This window comes from Hyaloscypha bicolor (assembly GCF_002865645.1).
Source record: "Hyaloscypha bicolor E unplaced genomic scaffold K444scaffold_117, whole genome shotgun sequence".
Taxonomy (NCBI): Eukaryota; Fungi; Ascomycota; class Leotiomycetes; order Helotiales; family Hyaloscyphaceae; genus Hyaloscypha; species Hyaloscypha bicolor.
The window spans coordinates 680,810-698,166 of record NW_020194619.1 but is presented as its reverse complement, the minus strand read 5'-3'; the positions used below and the strand labels follow the sequence as shown (position 1 = coordinate 698,166).

At 50.3% G+C, this 17,357-nt stretch overlaps 7 protein-coding genes across 7 annotated transcripts; 3 read left to right on the top strand and 4 right to left on the bottom strand.

The window, feature by feature from the left end:
• Window positions 1–46: 46 nt before the first annotated feature.
• On the bottom strand, window positions 47–1,536 carry K444DRAFT_40336 (uncharacterized protein). The gene is made up of 2 exons (XM_024872542.1): window positions 297–1,536; window positions 47–244 (listed from the first exon to the last, which is right to left on the bottom strand). The coding sequence occupies exons 1-2, from the start codon at window positions 1,115–1,117 to the stop codon at window positions 208–210; spliced, it is 858 nt and encodes a 285-aa protein (XP_024733847.1). The 5' UTR covers window positions 1,118–1,536; the 3' UTR covers window positions 47–207.
• Window positions 1,275–6,359, top strand: K444DRAFT_654093 (uncharacterized protein; the record flags this gene model as incomplete). Its single annotated transcript, XM_024885921.1, has 2 exons — window positions 1,275–1,468; window positions 4,637–6,359. The coding sequence occupies 2 exons, from the start codon at window positions 1,275–1,277 to the stop codon at window positions 6,357–6,359; spliced, it is 1,917 nt and encodes a 638-aa protein (XP_024733846.1).
• Window positions 6,360–6,700: 341 nt separating this feature from the next.
• Window positions 6,701–7,489, bottom strand: K444DRAFT_632099 (uncharacterized protein; the record flags this gene model as incomplete). The annotated part of the gene is made up of 2 exons (XM_024883444.1): window positions 6,701–7,013; window positions 7,107–7,489. The coding sequence occupies 2 exons, from the start codon at window positions 7,487–7,489 to the stop codon at window positions 6,701–6,703; spliced, it is 696 nt and encodes a 231-aa protein (XP_024733845.1).
• Window positions 7,490–8,094: 605 nt separating this feature from the next.
• K444DRAFT_593620 (RNA-binding domain-containing protein) lies at window positions 8,095–9,440 on the top strand. Its single transcript, XM_024878315.1, has 4 exons — window positions 8,095–8,509; window positions 8,562–8,818; window positions 8,935–9,022; window positions 9,082–9,440. The coding sequence occupies exons 1-4, from the start codon at window positions 8,444–8,446 to the stop codon at window positions 9,238–9,240; spliced, it is 570 nt and encodes a 189-aa protein (XP_024733844.1). The 5' UTR covers window positions 8,095–8,443; the 3' UTR covers window positions 9,241–9,440.
• Window positions 9,441–9,620: 180 nt separating this feature from the next.
• Window positions 9,621–12,750, top strand: K444DRAFT_615386 (HECT-domain-containing protein). Its single transcript, XM_024880719.1, has 7 exons — window positions 9,621–10,002; window positions 10,053–10,075; window positions 10,133–10,171; window positions 10,227–10,332; window positions 10,387–10,520; window positions 10,579–12,592; window positions 12,644–12,750. The coding sequence occupies exons 1-7, from the start codon at window positions 9,968–9,970 to the stop codon at window positions 12,741–12,743; spliced, it is 2,451 nt and encodes an 816-aa protein (XP_024733843.1). The 5' UTR covers window positions 9,621–9,967; the 3' UTR covers window positions 12,744–12,750.
• Window positions 12,751–13,703: 953 nt separating this feature from the next.
• On the bottom strand, window positions 13,704–14,282 carry K444DRAFT_632096 (uncharacterized protein; the record flags this gene model as incomplete). Its single annotated transcript, XM_024883443.1, has 2 exons — window positions 13,704–14,028; window positions 14,080–14,282. 2 exons carry the CDS (start codon window positions 14,280–14,282, stop codon window positions 13,704–13,706), a joined length of 528 nt encoding a protein of 175 aa, XP_024733842.1.
• Window positions 14,283–16,102: 1,820 nt separating this feature from the next.
• K444DRAFT_593613 (NADH-quinone oxidoreductase) lies at window positions 16,103–17,352 on the bottom strand. Its single transcript, XM_024878314.1, has 5 exons — window positions 17,236–17,352; window positions 16,985–17,174; window positions 16,550–16,931; window positions 16,474–16,498; window positions 16,103–16,423 (listed from the first exon to the last, which is right to left on the bottom strand). The coding sequence occupies exons 1-5, from the start codon at window positions 17,276–17,278 to the stop codon at window positions 16,380–16,382; spliced, it is 684 nt and encodes a 227-aa protein (XP_024733841.1). The 5' UTR covers window positions 17,279–17,352; the 3' UTR covers window positions 16,103–16,379.
• Between the last annotated feature and the right edge of the window lie 5 nt (window positions 17,353–17,357).

The window sequence follows — 17,357 nt, the reverse complement described above, 5'->3', positions numbered from 1 at the left end:
TTGGCGTTCGAGGGCATGGTTTGCTGTACATATCATGGTAGGGGTGTCGGTCACATAAAAGCTTCGTCAGAAAGGGCATGATCGATTGAATATGACAGTGTTTCTGTCCGCATATTGCGTGCTATCTTCCGGAGCACCAGCAACGGGTATCTTTGTAGACCTAACGCCGATTCCTTTTCAAGTCCCCACGTGCAACGCAACTGAACCTCAACGCTTTGGGAGCTCCAAGCCATTCGTCTGCTCGCTGTGAGAACGTTAGTGAGCTGTTCGAGTAAAATTATGGAGGTTGGACTCACGTGTGGTCCTTCCTCAAACTATCAATCCGTACCCTCGAGAGACACAGCGCCATGACCGGAATAGCCCTGATCTTCGGCTTTCCTTCAATCGCCCTCTCAAACGGAGTCTTCATAGTCTCAAAGCCCCCCTCACTCTCATGACCAGCATCCTCATCTTCATTCTCAGCCAGAGATCTATCTGCCCCAGCACCCTTCTCCTTCTTTGCATCTCCTTCCTTATGCCTTTTCTCCTCCATAACCTGACCCAACTTATTGTACTGAAACCACTTTCCACCATTCTTGACAATCTCCCTCTTCACGATCTCGGCAACTGAAATCATCTTCGACGCAACAGCAGCTTTGGAATAAAGCATCACGACTTTCGGCTTCGCTGGCGGGATGGTGGGGTATTCGGAGAGGATGTCGAGGGCTCGAGTGACTTTTTGCTGGATGTGTGACGAGGATATAATGCTCATACTCGTGACATCGTGGGTCTTCTCAAGCTCCGTTCCCATCTTCGGAGCATCGGTCGAGCTGGTGGAAGGATTGTTGGTCGTACTTCTCACGTTCGCAGAATCCAACGGCATAGACTCCCCAATTTCCTTGATCACTGCCGAACGTTTCTTCCCCGCGTCCTCCTTACTTCCCCCAGCTAGACGTTGGAGAGGAGCCGAAGTTTCGGCATGGTGTTGGGCGCGTTTGGCTGCTTTGGCGGCTTTTCTCTCCTCCTTATTTCGCTTTTGGTTTTCCTGGTTCCGCTGTCGTCCCTCGGGCGTCTTCATGTTCTCTCGATACGCACGGCCTGCGGGCCCTTTCCGAGCTGCCGCCTTCGTTCGTGACATGGTTTCGAATTGCACTTGGTTCTTGGTGGACGATGTTGGAAATGTTGTGCTGACTCGGAGTTGAAGACTTCGAGGTGGCCTTGCCCGCTTCGCACAAGCCACTTTCTCAGCCTTGCCGATCCGCTCGAAAGAAGTATTGCTTCACCAAGTCCAGTTCATGTTATTTAGACATCCATTCCATTTATCCATCTTAAAATTAGACAAAAGACTTGGCAGCGGGACGGTCAACTCTCGAGCTTCCTTACTAATTCGAGTTTCATTTTCGTTCTCAATTCAAAGCTCCCAAGCGGGTCGAGAAGAGCACCACAATGACACTCCCAATCCCCAGCGCTCACAGTTCAGGAAAGAACTGTATGTTGTGAACCAATTTGTTGTAGAGCGGCATCATGTTGATACACAATAGCTTGAGTAAGCTTTGTTCACGATGGATAGTACTGTCTTTACGTCTTTGCTCTTTCTATGCAGTCCCCGCTCTTGCCCTGAACAGCTCTTAAATATTTTTCATGCAACGATTACTCTTCAGTATTTCAATTCTATGAATGTACCGACTAGCCACTGATGTTACGGCAGTCCTGTGTGCTGGCACAGAGTCAGCTGACGGTGAACAAGCATGTCTGCCGTCGGAAGTGATCTTTCGGATTTGCTGAGATACTGGGCGGGTAAATAGCCTCCGTACTCATGACTGGCTTATCAGGTATCTACTTTTACCACTCCGCAAGTACTTTGTTCTCTAGGCAGAGATGGTTTCTTGGGGACGGGCTTGGGAATTCTAAACAAGGTGCTCTGAGAGGAAATTCTGAGTTTAACGATTCCGAGAAATATATTTCTTCACAACTCACAGTGTAGAAGCTGAGTGGGAAAGTAGCCCAGGATATTCATGAACTCGAGGGAAGGATGTGTGTCGATTCATTGCAGGACTTCGGAAGGATCGAGACCCCTGACTCAACCAAAATAGAAGTACACCGGCGACGTGGAACCTTTTTCTGGTTTATTTCGGACTGACGAATAAGAATCTACCCAGATATAGACGAATTTTAAGGACTTTTCTTCTCTTATTACTCACTGGAAGCCTGGAAGGTATTCTCGCTGAGTCTTGTCACATGCTAAGGCAACTTGCGAACTCTCACTGTTTCACCTCCACCACACCTTTGAGTAAAAAGTATCAATATGTGCGGGGTGAAAGGTTATCAGGCAGGCCATTTTGTGGAGAAGCTGTCACATCTGCCCCTCATCTTTTTGCAGGTGGGGTCTTGTTCAGTGTGGGAGGATATGCAGTTTCATGACAGCCTCGACTAAGCATTCGTCAGAAACCAAAGCCCAGGCGCATAAATATATTCCTTTTGGTGTGTGATATCCACTCTGTAAACTTCCTTCTCAAATACTGTACACTCCTATCACAAACGCACACGCCTATCACCGACCGGTTCGGGCTACTCGGTAAGAGGCAGGTTCGCGGTGGTACAAATTGCAAAGGTAATCTGTTGTTGCACTCTCGGCTGCTTGCACACCCAGCCTGCTCACTCGATGCACGTCAAGCCAAGAGTAGGGATGGCTCCAATGACGGTCTCGGAAATGTGGCCGTTGAGTGGAGCCTCGTCCTGCGTCAAATAATACTGTAGCAATGGACTGATCCAAAGCCAAGCCAGGCACCTCTCTTCTCAAACGAGCTCTCCCATTCGAAGGCTGCCGATGAGCTGACACCCACGCGGCCGCCTGTTTGCAAAGTCCCGTCCTTGTTGGAAGTTGGCACTCCCCACAGGTCAGTGCTGATTATTAGTGGCCGGCTATATCCATACGACGAAGTGTATCCGCAGCGTGATCGCCACCACGATACCCGTGAACACCGGGAATGCCTGGGCCACAAACGATAAAGGGCTACCGTACTTCTATTTCCAAAAGCTCGGAGGAGGCGCAAGACACGGAGCAGAGGGTGGGATACCTGTACCAGAGTGCAAAGCCGGAACATTCGAAGGTGCTATAGCATGGTGTAGCTCCGTACTCGTACTTATTTACCAGTCCAGCAATGTCCACACTTCACATGTGTCCTCATTGCGAATCCTGATATCGCTATCGCTATCGCAAGGTGCAGCGCCTTGCAGCGCTTCGTTTCCTGCAGGCAGCATAAAGTGCCCAGCCCACAAGGCGCCCGCCCCGACGCAGCTCCACCAAAGATGCAGCGCAGAGCAGCATCCAGCGCAGAAGCGCACGGCACGACGGAAGGCAGCCCATGGCCCCATGCCCAGGAGGCCCAATGATGCCCTTGACCTAGCTTGGTAAGGCCAGCAGGAGAGCACAGGGGGCCCTCAAAGGACCTGCTTGGCGGCAGCGAATGAGAAGCGTCAAGCAGATTCCAAACCTCTCCACAGTCCACACCCTCGCGGTGGCTCGCGGTGGCCCGCCCTTGTTCGGCTGGCGTTGAGCAATTTTTAGTGTGCGACTGCAGCAGGGGGGGGGGGGGGGGGGGGGGGGGGGGGGGGGGGGGGGGGGGGGGGGGGGGGGGGGGGGGGGGGGGGGTGCCAGGCGGGCGAGCGACTGTGTTGCTCCCCAGGCCCAGGACGGGTCGCATCTTTTAGTTTCCTCCATCAGTCAGTAGTACAGTAGTCCATCAGTCCATCAGTCCACCTCCACCTCCATCTCCGAATCCATCTTCGATATTCGTCAACCACACGCCCAACGCTGGTCCGACTTTTTCCCATTTTCACTGACGCCTTCCTTCACGACCTTAGCGACGACTTGTACTGTAATTTTCACTCTTCTTCTCTTCTCTTACCTTACCTTATCTTCCTTCCCCTTCTTCCTCTTCTTCTCCACGCCTCACGCCTCACGCCTCACGCTTCACGGCTCGCTTCGGCAACTACGACCACGCCTTCGCTTTGTCCGCGTCTCCATCTGTCGTCGCCCCGTTACAACATTTCGCGAACCCACGCCACGACGGCAACCTTCGATTCTGTGCCCTCCTTTCGCCTTCAGCCCTTTATTTACGCGACTTGTAATTGATTCACCTTCTTGTACAGAGTTAAACCGAGGGCCTGCCCGCCTGGAGGGTCGTTTTGGCCACTCAGGAGGCTCCACTTTTGTCGACGTCAGCGAAGCTATATTCACCAGGTCACCAACTCCCGCAACCTCGTTGTCGCAAACATCAACAACCAAAACCCCGAGAGGCTCATGAGTTGCAGATCGGAGTCGTAGCTCTGGTGCAAGCCCTCCAACCACAACGGTCTGCTCTCTCTGCATGCGAATGTTCCGACTCCCGTCTTGGTTGGAATCCAGGGGTTGTGATAAAGTGGTAAATGGAGTAGCAGAGCACAAAATGGCGCATGCCACTCGACCGGTGGTGGAAATTCACTCTGGCGGTGCGTCGAAGCGGAAGAGAAGTAGTAGTGAAGGTACGCCTGATATTGTACCAGGAGCGCATGATACCAAGCGGAGGAAGGGCCACACTCCTACGGAGAATAGAACGCCTGTCCCAGAGATTACATCTACATATACGTCTACGTCTATGCCTACGGGTGGACTGAGTGAGAAGTTAGAGGCCGCCATCGATCTCGATCCAGATCGAGTCCGTGAAGGCATCGAGTCCCAACTGAGTCTTGACATTTTGATGAAGCACAACGAGCTTCGTCTGATCAACCAAGAACTCGCAAAATGCCAAGCTGCTCTCGAGCAACTCCGTCGTTGTCATTTGATTCCTTATCCGACTGCACAAGGAACTCCTGAGTCGATGCAGCATGTCAGCAACGGAACAGGACCAACTGTTGCCCATGGTGGCAATGTGCCGCAATGGGCGCCTGCTTACGGAGTTGCCGATGGGCCATATACAAGACACTACGCCAAGTGGCTCATCCCAGATCCAGCATTCGATGGTGTCCAAGTTGACTGGCAACGGGGTTCTGATATGTCACGTGCTGGGAAAACTGTACCAGAGGGTCGTTCTACCAGACACAGTTTCGTTGAGGGCACCACAGCAGCAAGCAAGTCCAGATCTCAAAGAGGCTCTTCTGGTCAAAAACTCCAAGCCCTCTCAAGTGGCTATCCTCAAGCCAAGGAGAAGGCTGGGCCTTGCATTCTCAAGCGGGCAAGCGATGGTCAAATGGTCAAGCTTGTTTGCATCGACTGCAACCGCGACAATTTCTCAAGTACTCAAGGATTCATCAATCATTGCCGCATTGCTCACCGCCGAGATTTCAAGAGCCATGATGAAGCCGCGCAGGGCAGCGGACAACCGATAGAGGTTGACGAAGTTGGAGGCATCGTTGGTGAAGAGAAACCTCAAAGCGCTCCCAACGGTCTCGTACATCCACTCATCAGAAGTGCTCCGACAGACAAGGAAGCTTACAAGGCCCTTCTGTCCCGCATCAAAGCTTCCATGGAAATGTATGAGCAAGGCAAACTTCCCGGCGTTACCTCGATACCAACGAGCACAAATTCAACACCTTTGAAGAGCAAGTTTTCGAAGTCGGCCGACACTTCGAGTCCAAACTTCGTTCCATCTCTTACTACGCCACGTCTATCTGAGTTGATGCGGAGCAGAGGCTTTGGTGGTGACCTTGCTCAGATGGTTACGGAAGCGAAGAAGAAGGTCGATTTCGATGAGGACTCGGATGATGAATCAGAAGATACCGATGTAGTTTTGAGCGCCAATCAGCGCCCAGGAACCGGCGTTGAGACCCCAATACTTCCTGCGATGAGAGTGCCATCCCGTGCAGGCGTTTTACCAGCTCCATTTGGTCGACCTGGGAGCAGTAAGGGTGTTGATACTCGCCATGGCAGACAGCCAGGCCTGAGCGGAATATCCCCCCGACTTACCCATGCAACTCCAGTCATCAACACGACCGCCGCTGGCCACCGCAACATGGGCACAACTCGTCTCGTCAATGTTGAGCATCATGATCATGCCGATGAGCACCAGGATGATGTTGATGTGGACATGCTGCACGGTCCGTCGATCAGCGACCTCAGTCCAAACACTGTTGTGAGCAACAACGCGCCCAGCTTGGTCAGTGATGATGGAGAATATGATGAGGGTGATGATGCCGAGAGCGCGAGCTCTGAGGAGGAAGCAGAGGACAGCGATGTTGCCGAGATTGACATTGAGGATGATGGGGTCGAAAAGGTCGTGCCAAGGACGATTTTGAGGAATCGATCCGGCAGTGCAGGCGATAGCATGAGATTGAGGAAGGAAGACAAGCAAGTCACCTTCGTTTCTCCAGTCAAGGATAGCAGACGCACGCGGAGAACTTGAAAAAGCAGCCGGTGCATGATGTCGGATTATGAATATCTGGGGAAGGAGGAGAGTAGAGCTTGAGCATCACACACGATTCCGTGCTTGTTACGCGCTCTTGTTAGCATCACCAAAGCTTAGATAACTCTTCTCTTCGGTTAGACTTCTGTATGATAGAAAATACACTTTAGCACAATTCAACTAATTCCCAAACTTTACAAATATGCCCAAGGTTTAGCACTTCATAAGCGGTCTTTGATTTTCCTGGTGACTCTGGAACGTTAACAATCCGCTTCCCAATATCAAACAAAATTCCATGCAAACCCCTAGCCCTTAGGTCGTCATGAGTCGACTTACGCCTTTCAATTCCAACTTCCGCTCGCACTCTGATTAAAGGCTCCATCCTCCTCCTCATCCAAAGTCCCCTTCTGCTTCTTCAATTCCCTCTTCAAATCCGCATTCTCGGACTCCAACTGCTCAATCCTCAACTCCAAACCATCCATTTGCTCCTCAGCGCCAACGCTGAACTCCTCGATGATCTTGAAGAAGCGCCAGAGACGCAGAATGACGACGAGCGAGGCGACTTCTTCCAGGATACCGTGCAGTAGGACGTCGACAATGAAGCCTGCTACGATTACGGTGGCGTCGAAGGAGTGGAACCAGGAGTTGAAATACCTTTCAAATTCACATATCAGTATGCAAATTCAAATTCAAGTAGAGAGAGATAGAGAGAGAGGGGGGGTGATGGAGGGGGAAAAGAGAACTCACCGCCACCCAAAAGCCCAAACACTAAGTATTAATTCCAGCATAAACAGACACGAAAACACCAGTCCTGCAATGCCCAACCCGTTTCGAACGTCGTCCCAGAAGGGACTTGTGTCTTTCTCGTCGCATTGGTAAAGGTTTATTATTATGTCTGCGAAGATGCCGAGGAGGTCGAAGGAGACAAGGCCGAGCACTGTCCAGTGCTGCGCGCGCGAGGAGAGGAAATCTGAGACGCGGGTTTTGCAGCCGTGGTAGATGGTGTGGAAGTGCGAGCGTTGGGAGGGCGGGGTGGAGTGCGTGCCGTTGGAGATAGAGTTGTGGGTTGTGAGTTGGTCGTGGAGGAGCGGCTGTGAGGAGACGTCGGAGGTGGGATGGGAGGTGGGCATTGCGAAGGTTGATAAGTTGCTCGAAGTGATTATGGCTATATTATATACGTTCACTAAATTGAAGAGGAGGAGAAATAGCCTCGTCGATGTCTCTTGATCACCGAGGGACGAGGTGGTTCAGGTTGGTTCTTGACTAGAACAAGAGAAAGTAGGCTCGAAGAAGTTGGAAACTTGGTCTTGTAGAGCAAAGAAGCTTAGACCTAAACAATCTCAACTCGAAGTTCTGGTTGAAATGGAACACCGAGAAGGTAGAGCAGCTCAGGGGTGAAGCTGTTTATCTGGGGAAGTTTCGCGGCGCACAGCTCTTATCGCAGTCATCTTGACAAACCTCTTGGTCGTCCGATATTATTTCTTTTGCTGCTCTCGTGGGAGGAATTCCACTAGCTGGAGGATGGCTGTGTGAGCTCTGTGTGGGATTAGTAGAATAGCACTTGCACTGTTAACTTGTAGCGTGGCATTTTCTTGGAGGTCGCATTGTGCTTGTCAGCCTTGAGATGTGGTCCCTTGAAGCTTGGGTCTTGGCATTGTTTGGGTCGTAGAAATGACGAAAAGGTGCGGGAAGCAGCCTCGTCTTCGCCAATTTGATTTCAACAACACCATCTCCACAACGATTTCGCCTGCCTGATTTCTTTTCTCATATTTTGAGGCTTACAAGGTTAGTAGATACTTCTCGTCTTAATGTTGGCTGTGTTGCGTTGAAACAGCCCTTTGCGTGTGCAGAGAAGTGGGAAGAAAGCTCCAAGGGTGTTTCCAGCCTGATCACTACCATTCCAAAGCTTCAAATTCACTTATTTGCTTCTAGAAATATTCACTGCCTTTATCGCTTATCACACTGGCGCTAATGTTGTCATAAACCAGGTTCTGCACGCTGCCTCCTTTCCTTTCGACAACATCAAGTATTTTATTTCTGATTGCACGCAAACTTCGCAACAGCATCCTCTGAAAGCACACAGGATGGCAGATACTGAGCCGAAGGTTGAGGAGGACGTCCTTATCGGCGAGGAAGAGGGAAATGATGAGGTATGCCATAGCGTCGCTTTCAGGCCCGGACATTGTTGACCAAGGTTCGTAGGAGGAGATTTCGGCAATGAAGAGGAGGGTCGCAGAGATGGAGGAGGAGGCAGCCAAGCTTCGTGAGATGCAGGCGACGTTGGATCAGCAGAGCAACGATCTGCGAGAGGACAAGGAGGATATCGACTCGAGAAGCATCTTCGTTGGCAACGTCGACTATGCCGCTTCCCCAGAGGAGATCCAGGCTCACTTCCAGAGCTGCGGCTCCATCAATCGTGTCACCATTCTGCTGGACAAGTTCACCGGCCATCCCAAGGGGTTCGTTCCACGATTTCTGGTTTCATGACGGCCATTGCTGTTCTTGTTGTTGCCGTCAAGAATCTATATGATCAACGCTACCTGGCAAGAGATGGATGCTAATCTAGGCTATGCAGGTATGCGTACGTGGAATTCACAGAGCCAAGTCTCGTTGCTCAAGCTCTTGTCTTGAACGAGAGCGTCTTTCGTGGACGTAACTTGAAGGTTGCAAAGCTTTCCCTTTCTTTGTATAGCTCTTTGCTAACCAGGTTGTCCTTCCACAGGTTGTTCCAAAGCGTACAAATGTCCCGGGTATGACTCGCGGCCGAGGCCGAGGTGGCATGAGAGGTGGTCGTGGCTTTGGGGGCGGACGTGGAGCTCCTCGCGGTGCATACCGTGGTGGATACAGAGGAAATCGAGGCCGTGGATTCTCTCCGTACTAGGGTGAGAACGGTTCTTCAAGGCGGTCGATGACAATTCAAGGGATTGGAAAAGCGTACGATAGTTAAAGGCACGAGACCTGCGTTGGTTTCTATAAAACGGTGGGGAATTCATGAGGGATCTGGGCAATGGTCTTGAACTGAAGTACTAGATTTGGCGTTGATATGGGAGCACGTGCTTGATTCTTCCACCCTGTTCATCTGCCTTCCAACTTTGTGAACTTCGTGAACTTTGTGGAACATTGATCTTACTGCCCTGGGCACATAGAGATATCGATATGGCTGGACATCAGGGATAAGATACGGGGTGGAAAAGAAACGCTCCCGTTTTAGACCTTCGAGACACCTGCTGTTTTTACCCACTCGACATCATGGTGGCCTTGGGATTCTAAGGCCACTTTAGCGGGGAGACGAGACTTTGCCGCAAACCGTGACCTGCTCGCGAAACCACTCTGTTGATGCGAGAGATCCCCGGCCAGCCCAATCTCGATATCAGTCCTTCTCAGTCTGATGTACTGAGAAGCTCAATTCCGCCGATTCTTTGTCAGACGTTGTGGCTCCCGCAGGCGCCTCTGGTGCAGCACAGCCCCCTCTGCGGATCACACTGACGACCACTCCTTGGGTTCGCCGCCAACCACCCTGGAAACACAATCGGTTCTGCGAGCACGTCGACGAGCTTCATCATTGACGTCGAGTCTAACGGCGTCGCCATATTTGGCGTACATTCACGATGTCCAGCATTAGGACGGACTCGAGCCTGCCAGCGTAAGTTGCGTCCCGGCGTCATACCAGGAACCTCTACTGACACTCTCCAGGCAACCCAACTTGCGCTTGACCAGTACGCTTTCCATCGAATATTCCGAGTGTCTATCTATAAAATACTAATATCCTGCAGTAATTGCGGCTGATGGGCTCTACAAGCGTGATGTCTTCCGTATGCATCATCCAATATTCCCGAGCTTCGAACCCAAACTGACAGCCATTCCCAGGCTTTCCAGATCCTTTTGCCGTCGCGACTCTGGGTGGCGAGCAGACCAAAACCACGGCAGTCATCAAGAGAACCTTGAATCCTTATTGGAACGAGACCTTCGACTTGTGAGCAGGCAGGCACGGCAGCGAGAATAGGACATTGATACTGATAATTTACAGGCGCGCCTCTGAAGATAGCATCCTCGCTGTACAAATATTCGACCAGAAGAAGTTCAAGAAGAAGGACCAAGGATTCCTGGGTGTCATCAATGTTCGGGTTGGAGATGTCGTTGACTTCTCATCTGGCCAAGATCGTGAGTAATGCGAAGTAGCTCTCAATTTAAACTCGTCACTGACTCTCGTGATTCACAGAAATGCTCACACGCGACCTCAAGAAGTCCACCGATAACTTGGTCGTTCATGGAAAACTGATCATTAATTTATCTACCAATCTCTCGGAACCTGCACGAAACAACCTAGCTCCTCCAAATGCCAACGCCAGCCGACCTTCTTTGAGCAACACCCCTCACGGATCGACTTCATCTGGCTTCCCAGGTGCATCGACTCCGTCCCATACCCCGCAGCCGTCGGGCGTTTTGATGGCAAACGGTACAATCTCAACAGCCCCAACACCAGGACACGCACCCGCTGCCGGCAGCGCTGGACCCGCAACTGCTACCACTCAGGCGAACGGTACAATGGTACCTAGACAGACTGGAACATTCAGTTCTTTTGAAGATGCACAAGGGAGACTGCCAGCCGGATGGGAAAGGCGGGAAGACAATCTGGGAAGGACATATTATGTGGACCACAATACCCGCTCAACAAGTTGGAATAGACCCTCTGCGAGCGGTACTGTAGACTCCCAACGCATTGAGCGTGACGCCAACACCCAGGTGGAGAGGCAAAGGCATCAGAACCGAACTTTGCCGGAGGACCGGACAGGTGCCAACTCCCCCAATTTGCAACAGCAGCAACAAGGCGGAGCTGCCGCGAATGCGGCTACCATGATGGCAACAGGCGCCACTACGGCTGGAACCGGAGAGCTTCCGCCGTTGTGGGAACAGAGACACACTCCAGAAGGCCGTCCATATTTCGTGGATCACAACACGCGAACGACAACCTGGGTCGACCCAAGACGCCAACAGTATATTCGCATGTATGGTGGGCAAAATGCCAACAACACCATCCAGCAGCAACCTGTTTCACAACTTGGTCCACTGCCCAGTGGATGGGAAATGCGACTCACGAACACAGCCAGAGTGTACTTCGTGGATCATAACACGAAGACGACTACATGGGATGATCCACGACTTCCATCATCGCTGGATCAGAATGTCCCACAGTACAAGCGAGACTTCCGGCGCAAACTCATCTACTTCCGCTCTCAACCGGCTCTCCGAATCCTTTCTGGCCAGTGCCATGTCAAGGTTCGAAGATCCCATATTTTCGAAGACTCCTATGCCGAGATCATGCGCCAGTCCGCTACGGATCTGAAGAAGCGCCTAATGATTAAATTCGATGGCGAAGATGGTCTAGATTATGGTGGTCTCTCGAGAGAGTTTTTCTTCCTCTTATCTCACGAGATGTTTAATCCCTTTTACTGCTTATTCGAATACTCCGCCCACGACAACTACACCCTTCAGATTAATCCCCACTCAGGTATCAACCCTGAGCATCTTAACTACTTCAAGTTTATTGGCCGCGTTGTCGGCCTTGCTATTTTCCATCGCAGATTCCTGGACGCATTTTTCATTGGGGCATTGTATAAGATGATGCTAAATAAGGCGGTTTCACTATCGGACATGGAAGGTGTTGATGCCGACTTCCACCGCAGTCTCCAGTGGATGCTCGATAATCCGATCGAGGGCGTCTTGGATCAAACATTTTCTACAGAAGATGAGCGATTTGGCGAGACAAAGATTGAAGATCTGAAGCCTGGTGGACGGGACATCGAAGTCACTGACCAGAACAAGAAAGAATATGTTGATCTTATGGTCAAGTGGAGGATCCAGAAGCGTATCGATGAACAATTCCAGGCCTTCATCACTGGTTTCCATGAATTGATTCCTGCCGAGCTTGTCAACGTCTTCGATGAGCGAGAACTGGAATTATTGATTGGTGGTATTGCAGAAATCGACGTTGAGGATTGGAAAAAGCACACGGATTATAGAGGATACACGGAATCGGACGAGGTTATCAAGTTCTTCTGGCAGACAATTCGAAGCTGGGATGGAGAGCAGAAGTCACGTCTCCTTCAATTTGCAACTGGAACATCTCGAATTCCAGTTAACGGTTTTAAGGATCTTCAAGGAAGTGATGGGCCGAGACGATTCACGATTGAGAAAGCAGGAGAGGTCAACAATCTGCCCAAGTCTCACACATGGTCAGTGCACGTCGAAATCCTGAATGCTGACGAAATGCTAACCCAGCGTAGTTTCAACCGACTTGACCTGCCACAATATAAAACACTCGAAGCATTACAGACGAAATTGACGATGGCAGTAGAAGAGACTATGGGATTCGGGCAGGAATGATTGTTTTACATTGTCGTATTCCTTTGTTTCCTTCACGGTGTTTTTAAGCAGAAATGGGCGAGGTTCTGGTCTCAGGAGCCAAGGGGCGGTCTTTGGAACTCTTTGCATAGTCATCACCGGTAGACACCCAGAAGCCTCAAATGTATTTAGCATTTGCCAAAAAGAAGTTTGGCAATTTCCAATACCTTGCTTCGGCTCCGTGTTTTGAAATTACTCTTCCCGGATAGGAAATAAAGCCACACTCATCGCAATGTCCCAAGTCGAATTGGGACATTACAAATTCTTCCTCTCCTGACGTTCATAACATTGCATTTTCAAAGTCTACTACTCTCTTTGAATGCCCAGGAATTCTAGAGCATCAAAGTTCTGCTCCTCCGAGTCTAAATGGGTGTCCCAATTGCATTGTGGACGTTGATAATGCGTAGAGGCTAGCCCCTTAAGCCCGCAACTCCTGGCGCCCCCGTAACAATGTCCCAAAAGGAGGGGGATATTGAAGCGCCAGCTTTTCGTATGTAACGTAATTGATAATTCTAATATCATGGTATCGCTTTTATTATGCTTAATAATGTATCAATAACAAGAACGAGAGGTCTCCTTCAACCCATAGCATTCCCCTTTTCCTTCCCAAACCCCGATCCAAAACGACACGAAAAACGGTCAAACGCGAAATCGCACCCAAATTTTGCACGCTCGTTCTCATCCGAAGTCCTTGCTTCCTCCTGATGGACATGAAAAGCAGCACTCGTCTTCAATCTTCCGGGTCAGGTTGAAGGTTCAAGTCCCTGCCTCTCTGAATATTCCCTCGACTTATCGTACATTCAAAGTTCACCTACTCCAAATGTCCTATAAGTTTGAGGAGATTCAAGGCATCAGCCTCCAATTCCAATTAGATGTTCAACCTGGCTTAGGACAGCGAAAACAAGTCCTGCCATTTAGCCCACCGCAAGCCCCCCACTGAATCTACAAGAAAGCTCCAACAAATCCAGCGACGCCCATCAACACACTTCCCGCACCAACCGCTACACCTTCTGCACCATTCTTCACCGTCGTTGTAGAAGACGCTCCAGCCCCGCTAGCGGTAGTGCTGCTAGCGACTCTGACAGCACCACTTGACTCCGTAGCCTGAGCACCAGATGACCCAGATGTTATCGTGGAGACGGCGGACACAGCGCGTGAAATGGCGGAGGTCGTGGTGCCGCCGTAGGCTACGAAGTCGTTGCAATATGTCTCATGAGAGGACTTGGCTGAAGCGTAACGGGGATCGTTGGGGCATTGGAGGAAGCAGCTTGAGGATTTTGTTAGTTATTGTAGGAGGAAACGAGCAGAGGGAACGTACGTCAGGACATCGTTCCACTTCGAGCAGAGGCAGCCGTAGTCTGTTGTTGTGCAGGCTTGGGCAATTGCTGATGTAGACGCATAGCAGGAGTCCATCACTGGCTGAGCAGCGCATGCTGTGCTGCTGGCGGACGAGCCGGAGATGGTTGTTGCTGCTGCTGCAACTGAGAGGAGGAGCGAGGCCGGGAAAAGAGAGATATACATTATGACTGAAGATGTTCGTATATTTTTGCTGGAGAACGAGAGACTGGAATGAAGTGTGAAAGAGCAGAATATAAATTAACGACAGTGAGTGTGGTGATAACAAGGGGAACAGAGAAAGAGAGGTTTGCTGGGTCGGCACTACTCATATGTGTCCGAGGACAATCTCCTCAATTGGGGCTCCACACGCTAAGATCTCAAGTAGACCCACTGAGACCTGGACACCCTTGAGACCTGGACACCCTTGAGACCTGTGCACGCGTTGGCGAGCTGTGTCTGTTTCCAGGGTACCTTTCCCCGGATACGAGGCAGTGATTGGATGCCGGGAGCCGTAATAGTAAGTGAGTACGGCCTGGCGTCGATAATGTCTTGGTCGTTGGCCGTGGCACCATGATTCCTGGTCTAAGAGTGGCAAACGCTTCTGAATGGGTGGACCGTGGGGATCTTGATAAAAAGCATTGGACTCCTTTTGCTCAAGAGCTCATGCGTGGCTGTGACTTGTCGAAGGGGGCGAGAAAAAGAGGGTGAAGGGTTGCGTTCGTCAACTTCGTCTCCTCTTTCGTGGGACTAGCTCGATTTTGGACGCCAATGAAATTAGAGACAAATGCTTAAATTGACCCCTGTATATCGATCTACAAGCATCATCTCGTACTCGGCAGTCAGGAATCTCCAATTTCCCATCGACTTCAAGAAGACTGGAGCTCTTCTTCTCTTCTGCTCGAACATTCTTCTTTCTTATTGTGAACTCACCAGCGTCGCCGTCGCCGGAAAGGAACTCGGTGATGGTCAGGTCCTCTGTGTCTTTTCTTGAAGTGGCGCAGGCCACGGCATGGCCCAAGGAGCAAGCGTCCCCCGTACAACGAACAACTTCTTTCACGTGCGTGAAAGCAGAATGCCATGGCTCCGTATCATTAGTGCGATACGCACAGCATGGCTCCGAACACGAGCAAACCGATAAAACCATCAGAGAAAGGGAGAGAAAGGAACAGTTGAGATCTGATCGAAGGGGTCTCCGAAGATCGCCTCTGATTCGCTACAGGAAGATCATCACATGCGTGTTGCCACATCAGCCTTGCTATGATGTCAATCGAAGTGCATGGATATTTGGAGAGTTTATGATGTCGATCGAAATTACTTGGATATAAGATAGTCTTACTTTCACGCCAGTTCGTTTCTTTCACGCTAGTTGATCCAATCCTCACTCACAAATCATTTGCTCTGAATCACACTATCAACCAAAATGTCGTCTTCACAATCCTATTCATATTCATCCACATCATATAGCTCTTCGTCCTCCCGCAATGGTCAATCAACCTCGGGACGACGATACGTGCAAACCACATCCTCCAATCCCTCGGGGACCAGAGTCCAAACGGTAAGCCAGAATCTGGGTGAGCCCTTAGTTCACGAAACTCGACAATACGATTCGGAAGGGAGGCAGATATTGGAGGATGGTAGAGCGTTAAAGCAAGGGAATTCGGGTAGCGAGGCAAGGAGGATTGAGGACGTCAGTGACGAGCCAGAGGCTTAGTAGGCGTAGAAAGTGTATGGCATCGTGCCCGGAAAGGCTTCAAAAACAAAATGTTCAGGAAAATGCTGCATGACAGACTGAGCAGGTGGTTATGAATGGGTTTTGCAACTGCCTTTTTCGCAAATGTACAGTTTTCCATATCGAACCAGAAAATCGGGTTCAAAGAAGAAATCGAAGAAAAAGATTCTCTCTTTTGCTTTCCCAAATTCCGTGATGAATCTTGCTGGCTCTGACTTCTCATTACTGGAAGTCCATGCAATTGAATACGCCATACCGGCGCCTATCAGTTGACCACAACGAATAGATTTAAAACACGTTCATCTAAATCACAAGCTACCTAATGTTAGCAAAAAAAAATTTTTTTTCGAAAGAAGTACTCCTCGTTTGGTCTCGAGTGCTTTTGTATAGCCTGGCACAGTGCACCAGGAAATTCCGACACAGCTCTGCAATATATTCTTTCTTCTTGATTCTTCAACACAAACAAACTCTATTGCATCCTATGTGCGGTCCGAGACTTTATACAATAAAGAAATGCTCCAAATCTCTCATGCTTCCGAATATCTGCCTCTCTACTTTCGGTACCACATCCGGGTGATCTTGGTGTGTCTCATTTCTACTCAATGTCAGTAATATACCTCGGATGGAATAGAAATTGGGTCTTACTCTTTTGAAGCTGGAAAATGCCATACTTTTGCTCAGTTAGTACAATACGTTGTGTTGTTAAGAGGCTGCAGCTTACCATCAACGCCTCCGAAGTTGGGGGGCACCCAGGCACATAAATATCGACCGGCACAATCCGATCACAACCTCTCGTAACACTGTAACTATAATGGTAATAACCACCTCCATTCGCACAGCTCCCCATAGAAACAACCCATCTCGGATCCGGCATCTGATCGTAGACCTGTCGAAGCGCAGGAGCCATCTTGTTCGTAAGAGTGCCCGCAACAATCATGACATCGGACTGTCGAGGAGAAGCACGGAAGATTATACCAAGACGATCTTGGTCGTAGCGAGGAGTGGAAAGGTGCATCATTTCGACGGCGCAGCAGGCAAGTCCGAAGGTCATGGGCCAGAGTGAGCCTTGACGCGCCCAGTTGGCTATTTGATCGAGAGTTGTCCTTGGATGAACATTAGCCATTTCCAGAGCTTGACAAGGGCTAATAGAACGGACAATGCGTATTGCATAACACCCTTCTTCTCCTCCTGTGACGGCAGCACCACTTCACGTCTGACCTTGCCAGTAACACTCATCGATGGGTTCCCTGACGCATTGTGTGGTGTGACCGCGCTCGCTGGTTTTGAAGAAGACGAGGAAATTGCTGCAATTGATCGGTAGGGAATCAAGGCGGACACTGGCTTGACTGTGAGGGGGAGATAATTAGTTGTGGCGAGAAATGAGCTCTTGGAGCTATCAGAACGCACCTCGCAGCGCCAGCGCAGCTGCTGATCTTGTCGAAGAGAACATCTTGTTAATTATTAGATGGCAAGAGAGAAAGGAAAGAGGGGAAGTTGGGAGTGGAGAGGGGCGCTTTGTTCGGGGTTCG

Coding starts and splice junctions, on each gene's coding strand:
- K444DRAFT_593613 (XM_024878314.1), bottom strand. CDS start 17,278: ATGTTCTCTTCGACAAGATCAGCAGCTGCGCTGGCGCTGCGAG. Junction 16,932..16,984: donor GGTGTTATGCAATACGCATT/GTCCGTTCTATT, acceptor TGTTCATCCAAG/GACAACTCTCGATCAAATAG. Junction 16,424..16,473: donor CATTTTCCAGCTTCAAAAGA/GTAAGACCCAAT, acceptor GACATTGAGTAG/AAATGAGACACACCAAGATC.
- K444DRAFT_40336 (XM_024872542.1), bottom strand. CDS start 1,117: ATGTCACGAACGAAGGCGGCAGCTCGGAAAGGGCCCGCAGGCCGTGCG. Junction 245..296: donor AGTTTGAGGAAGGACCACAC/GTGAGTCCAACC, acceptor ACGTTCTCACAG/CGAGCAGACGAATGGCTTGG.
- K444DRAFT_593620 (XM_024878315.1), top strand. CDS start 8,444: ATGGCAGATACTGAGCCGAAGGTTGAGGAGGACGTCCTTATCGGCGAG. Junction 8,510..8,561: donor AGGAAGAGGGAAATGATGAG/GTATGCCATAGC, acceptor CAAGGTTCGTAG/GAGGAGATTTCGGCAATGAA. Junction 8,819..8,934: donor TTCACCGGCCATCCCAAGGG/GTTCGTTCCACG, acceptor TAGGCTATGCAG/GTATGCGTACGTGGAATTCA.
- K444DRAFT_615386 (XM_024880719.1), top strand. CDS start 9,968: ATGTCCAGCATTAGGACGGACTCGAGCCTGCCAGC. Junction 10,333..10,386: donor TGGAACGAGACCTTCGACTT/GTGAGCAGGCAG, acceptor GATAATTTACAG/GCGCGCCTCTGAAGATAGCA. Junction 10,521..10,578: donor CTTCTCATCTGGCCAAGATC/GTGAGTAATGCG, acceptor CGTGATTCACAG/AAATGCTCACACGCGACCTC.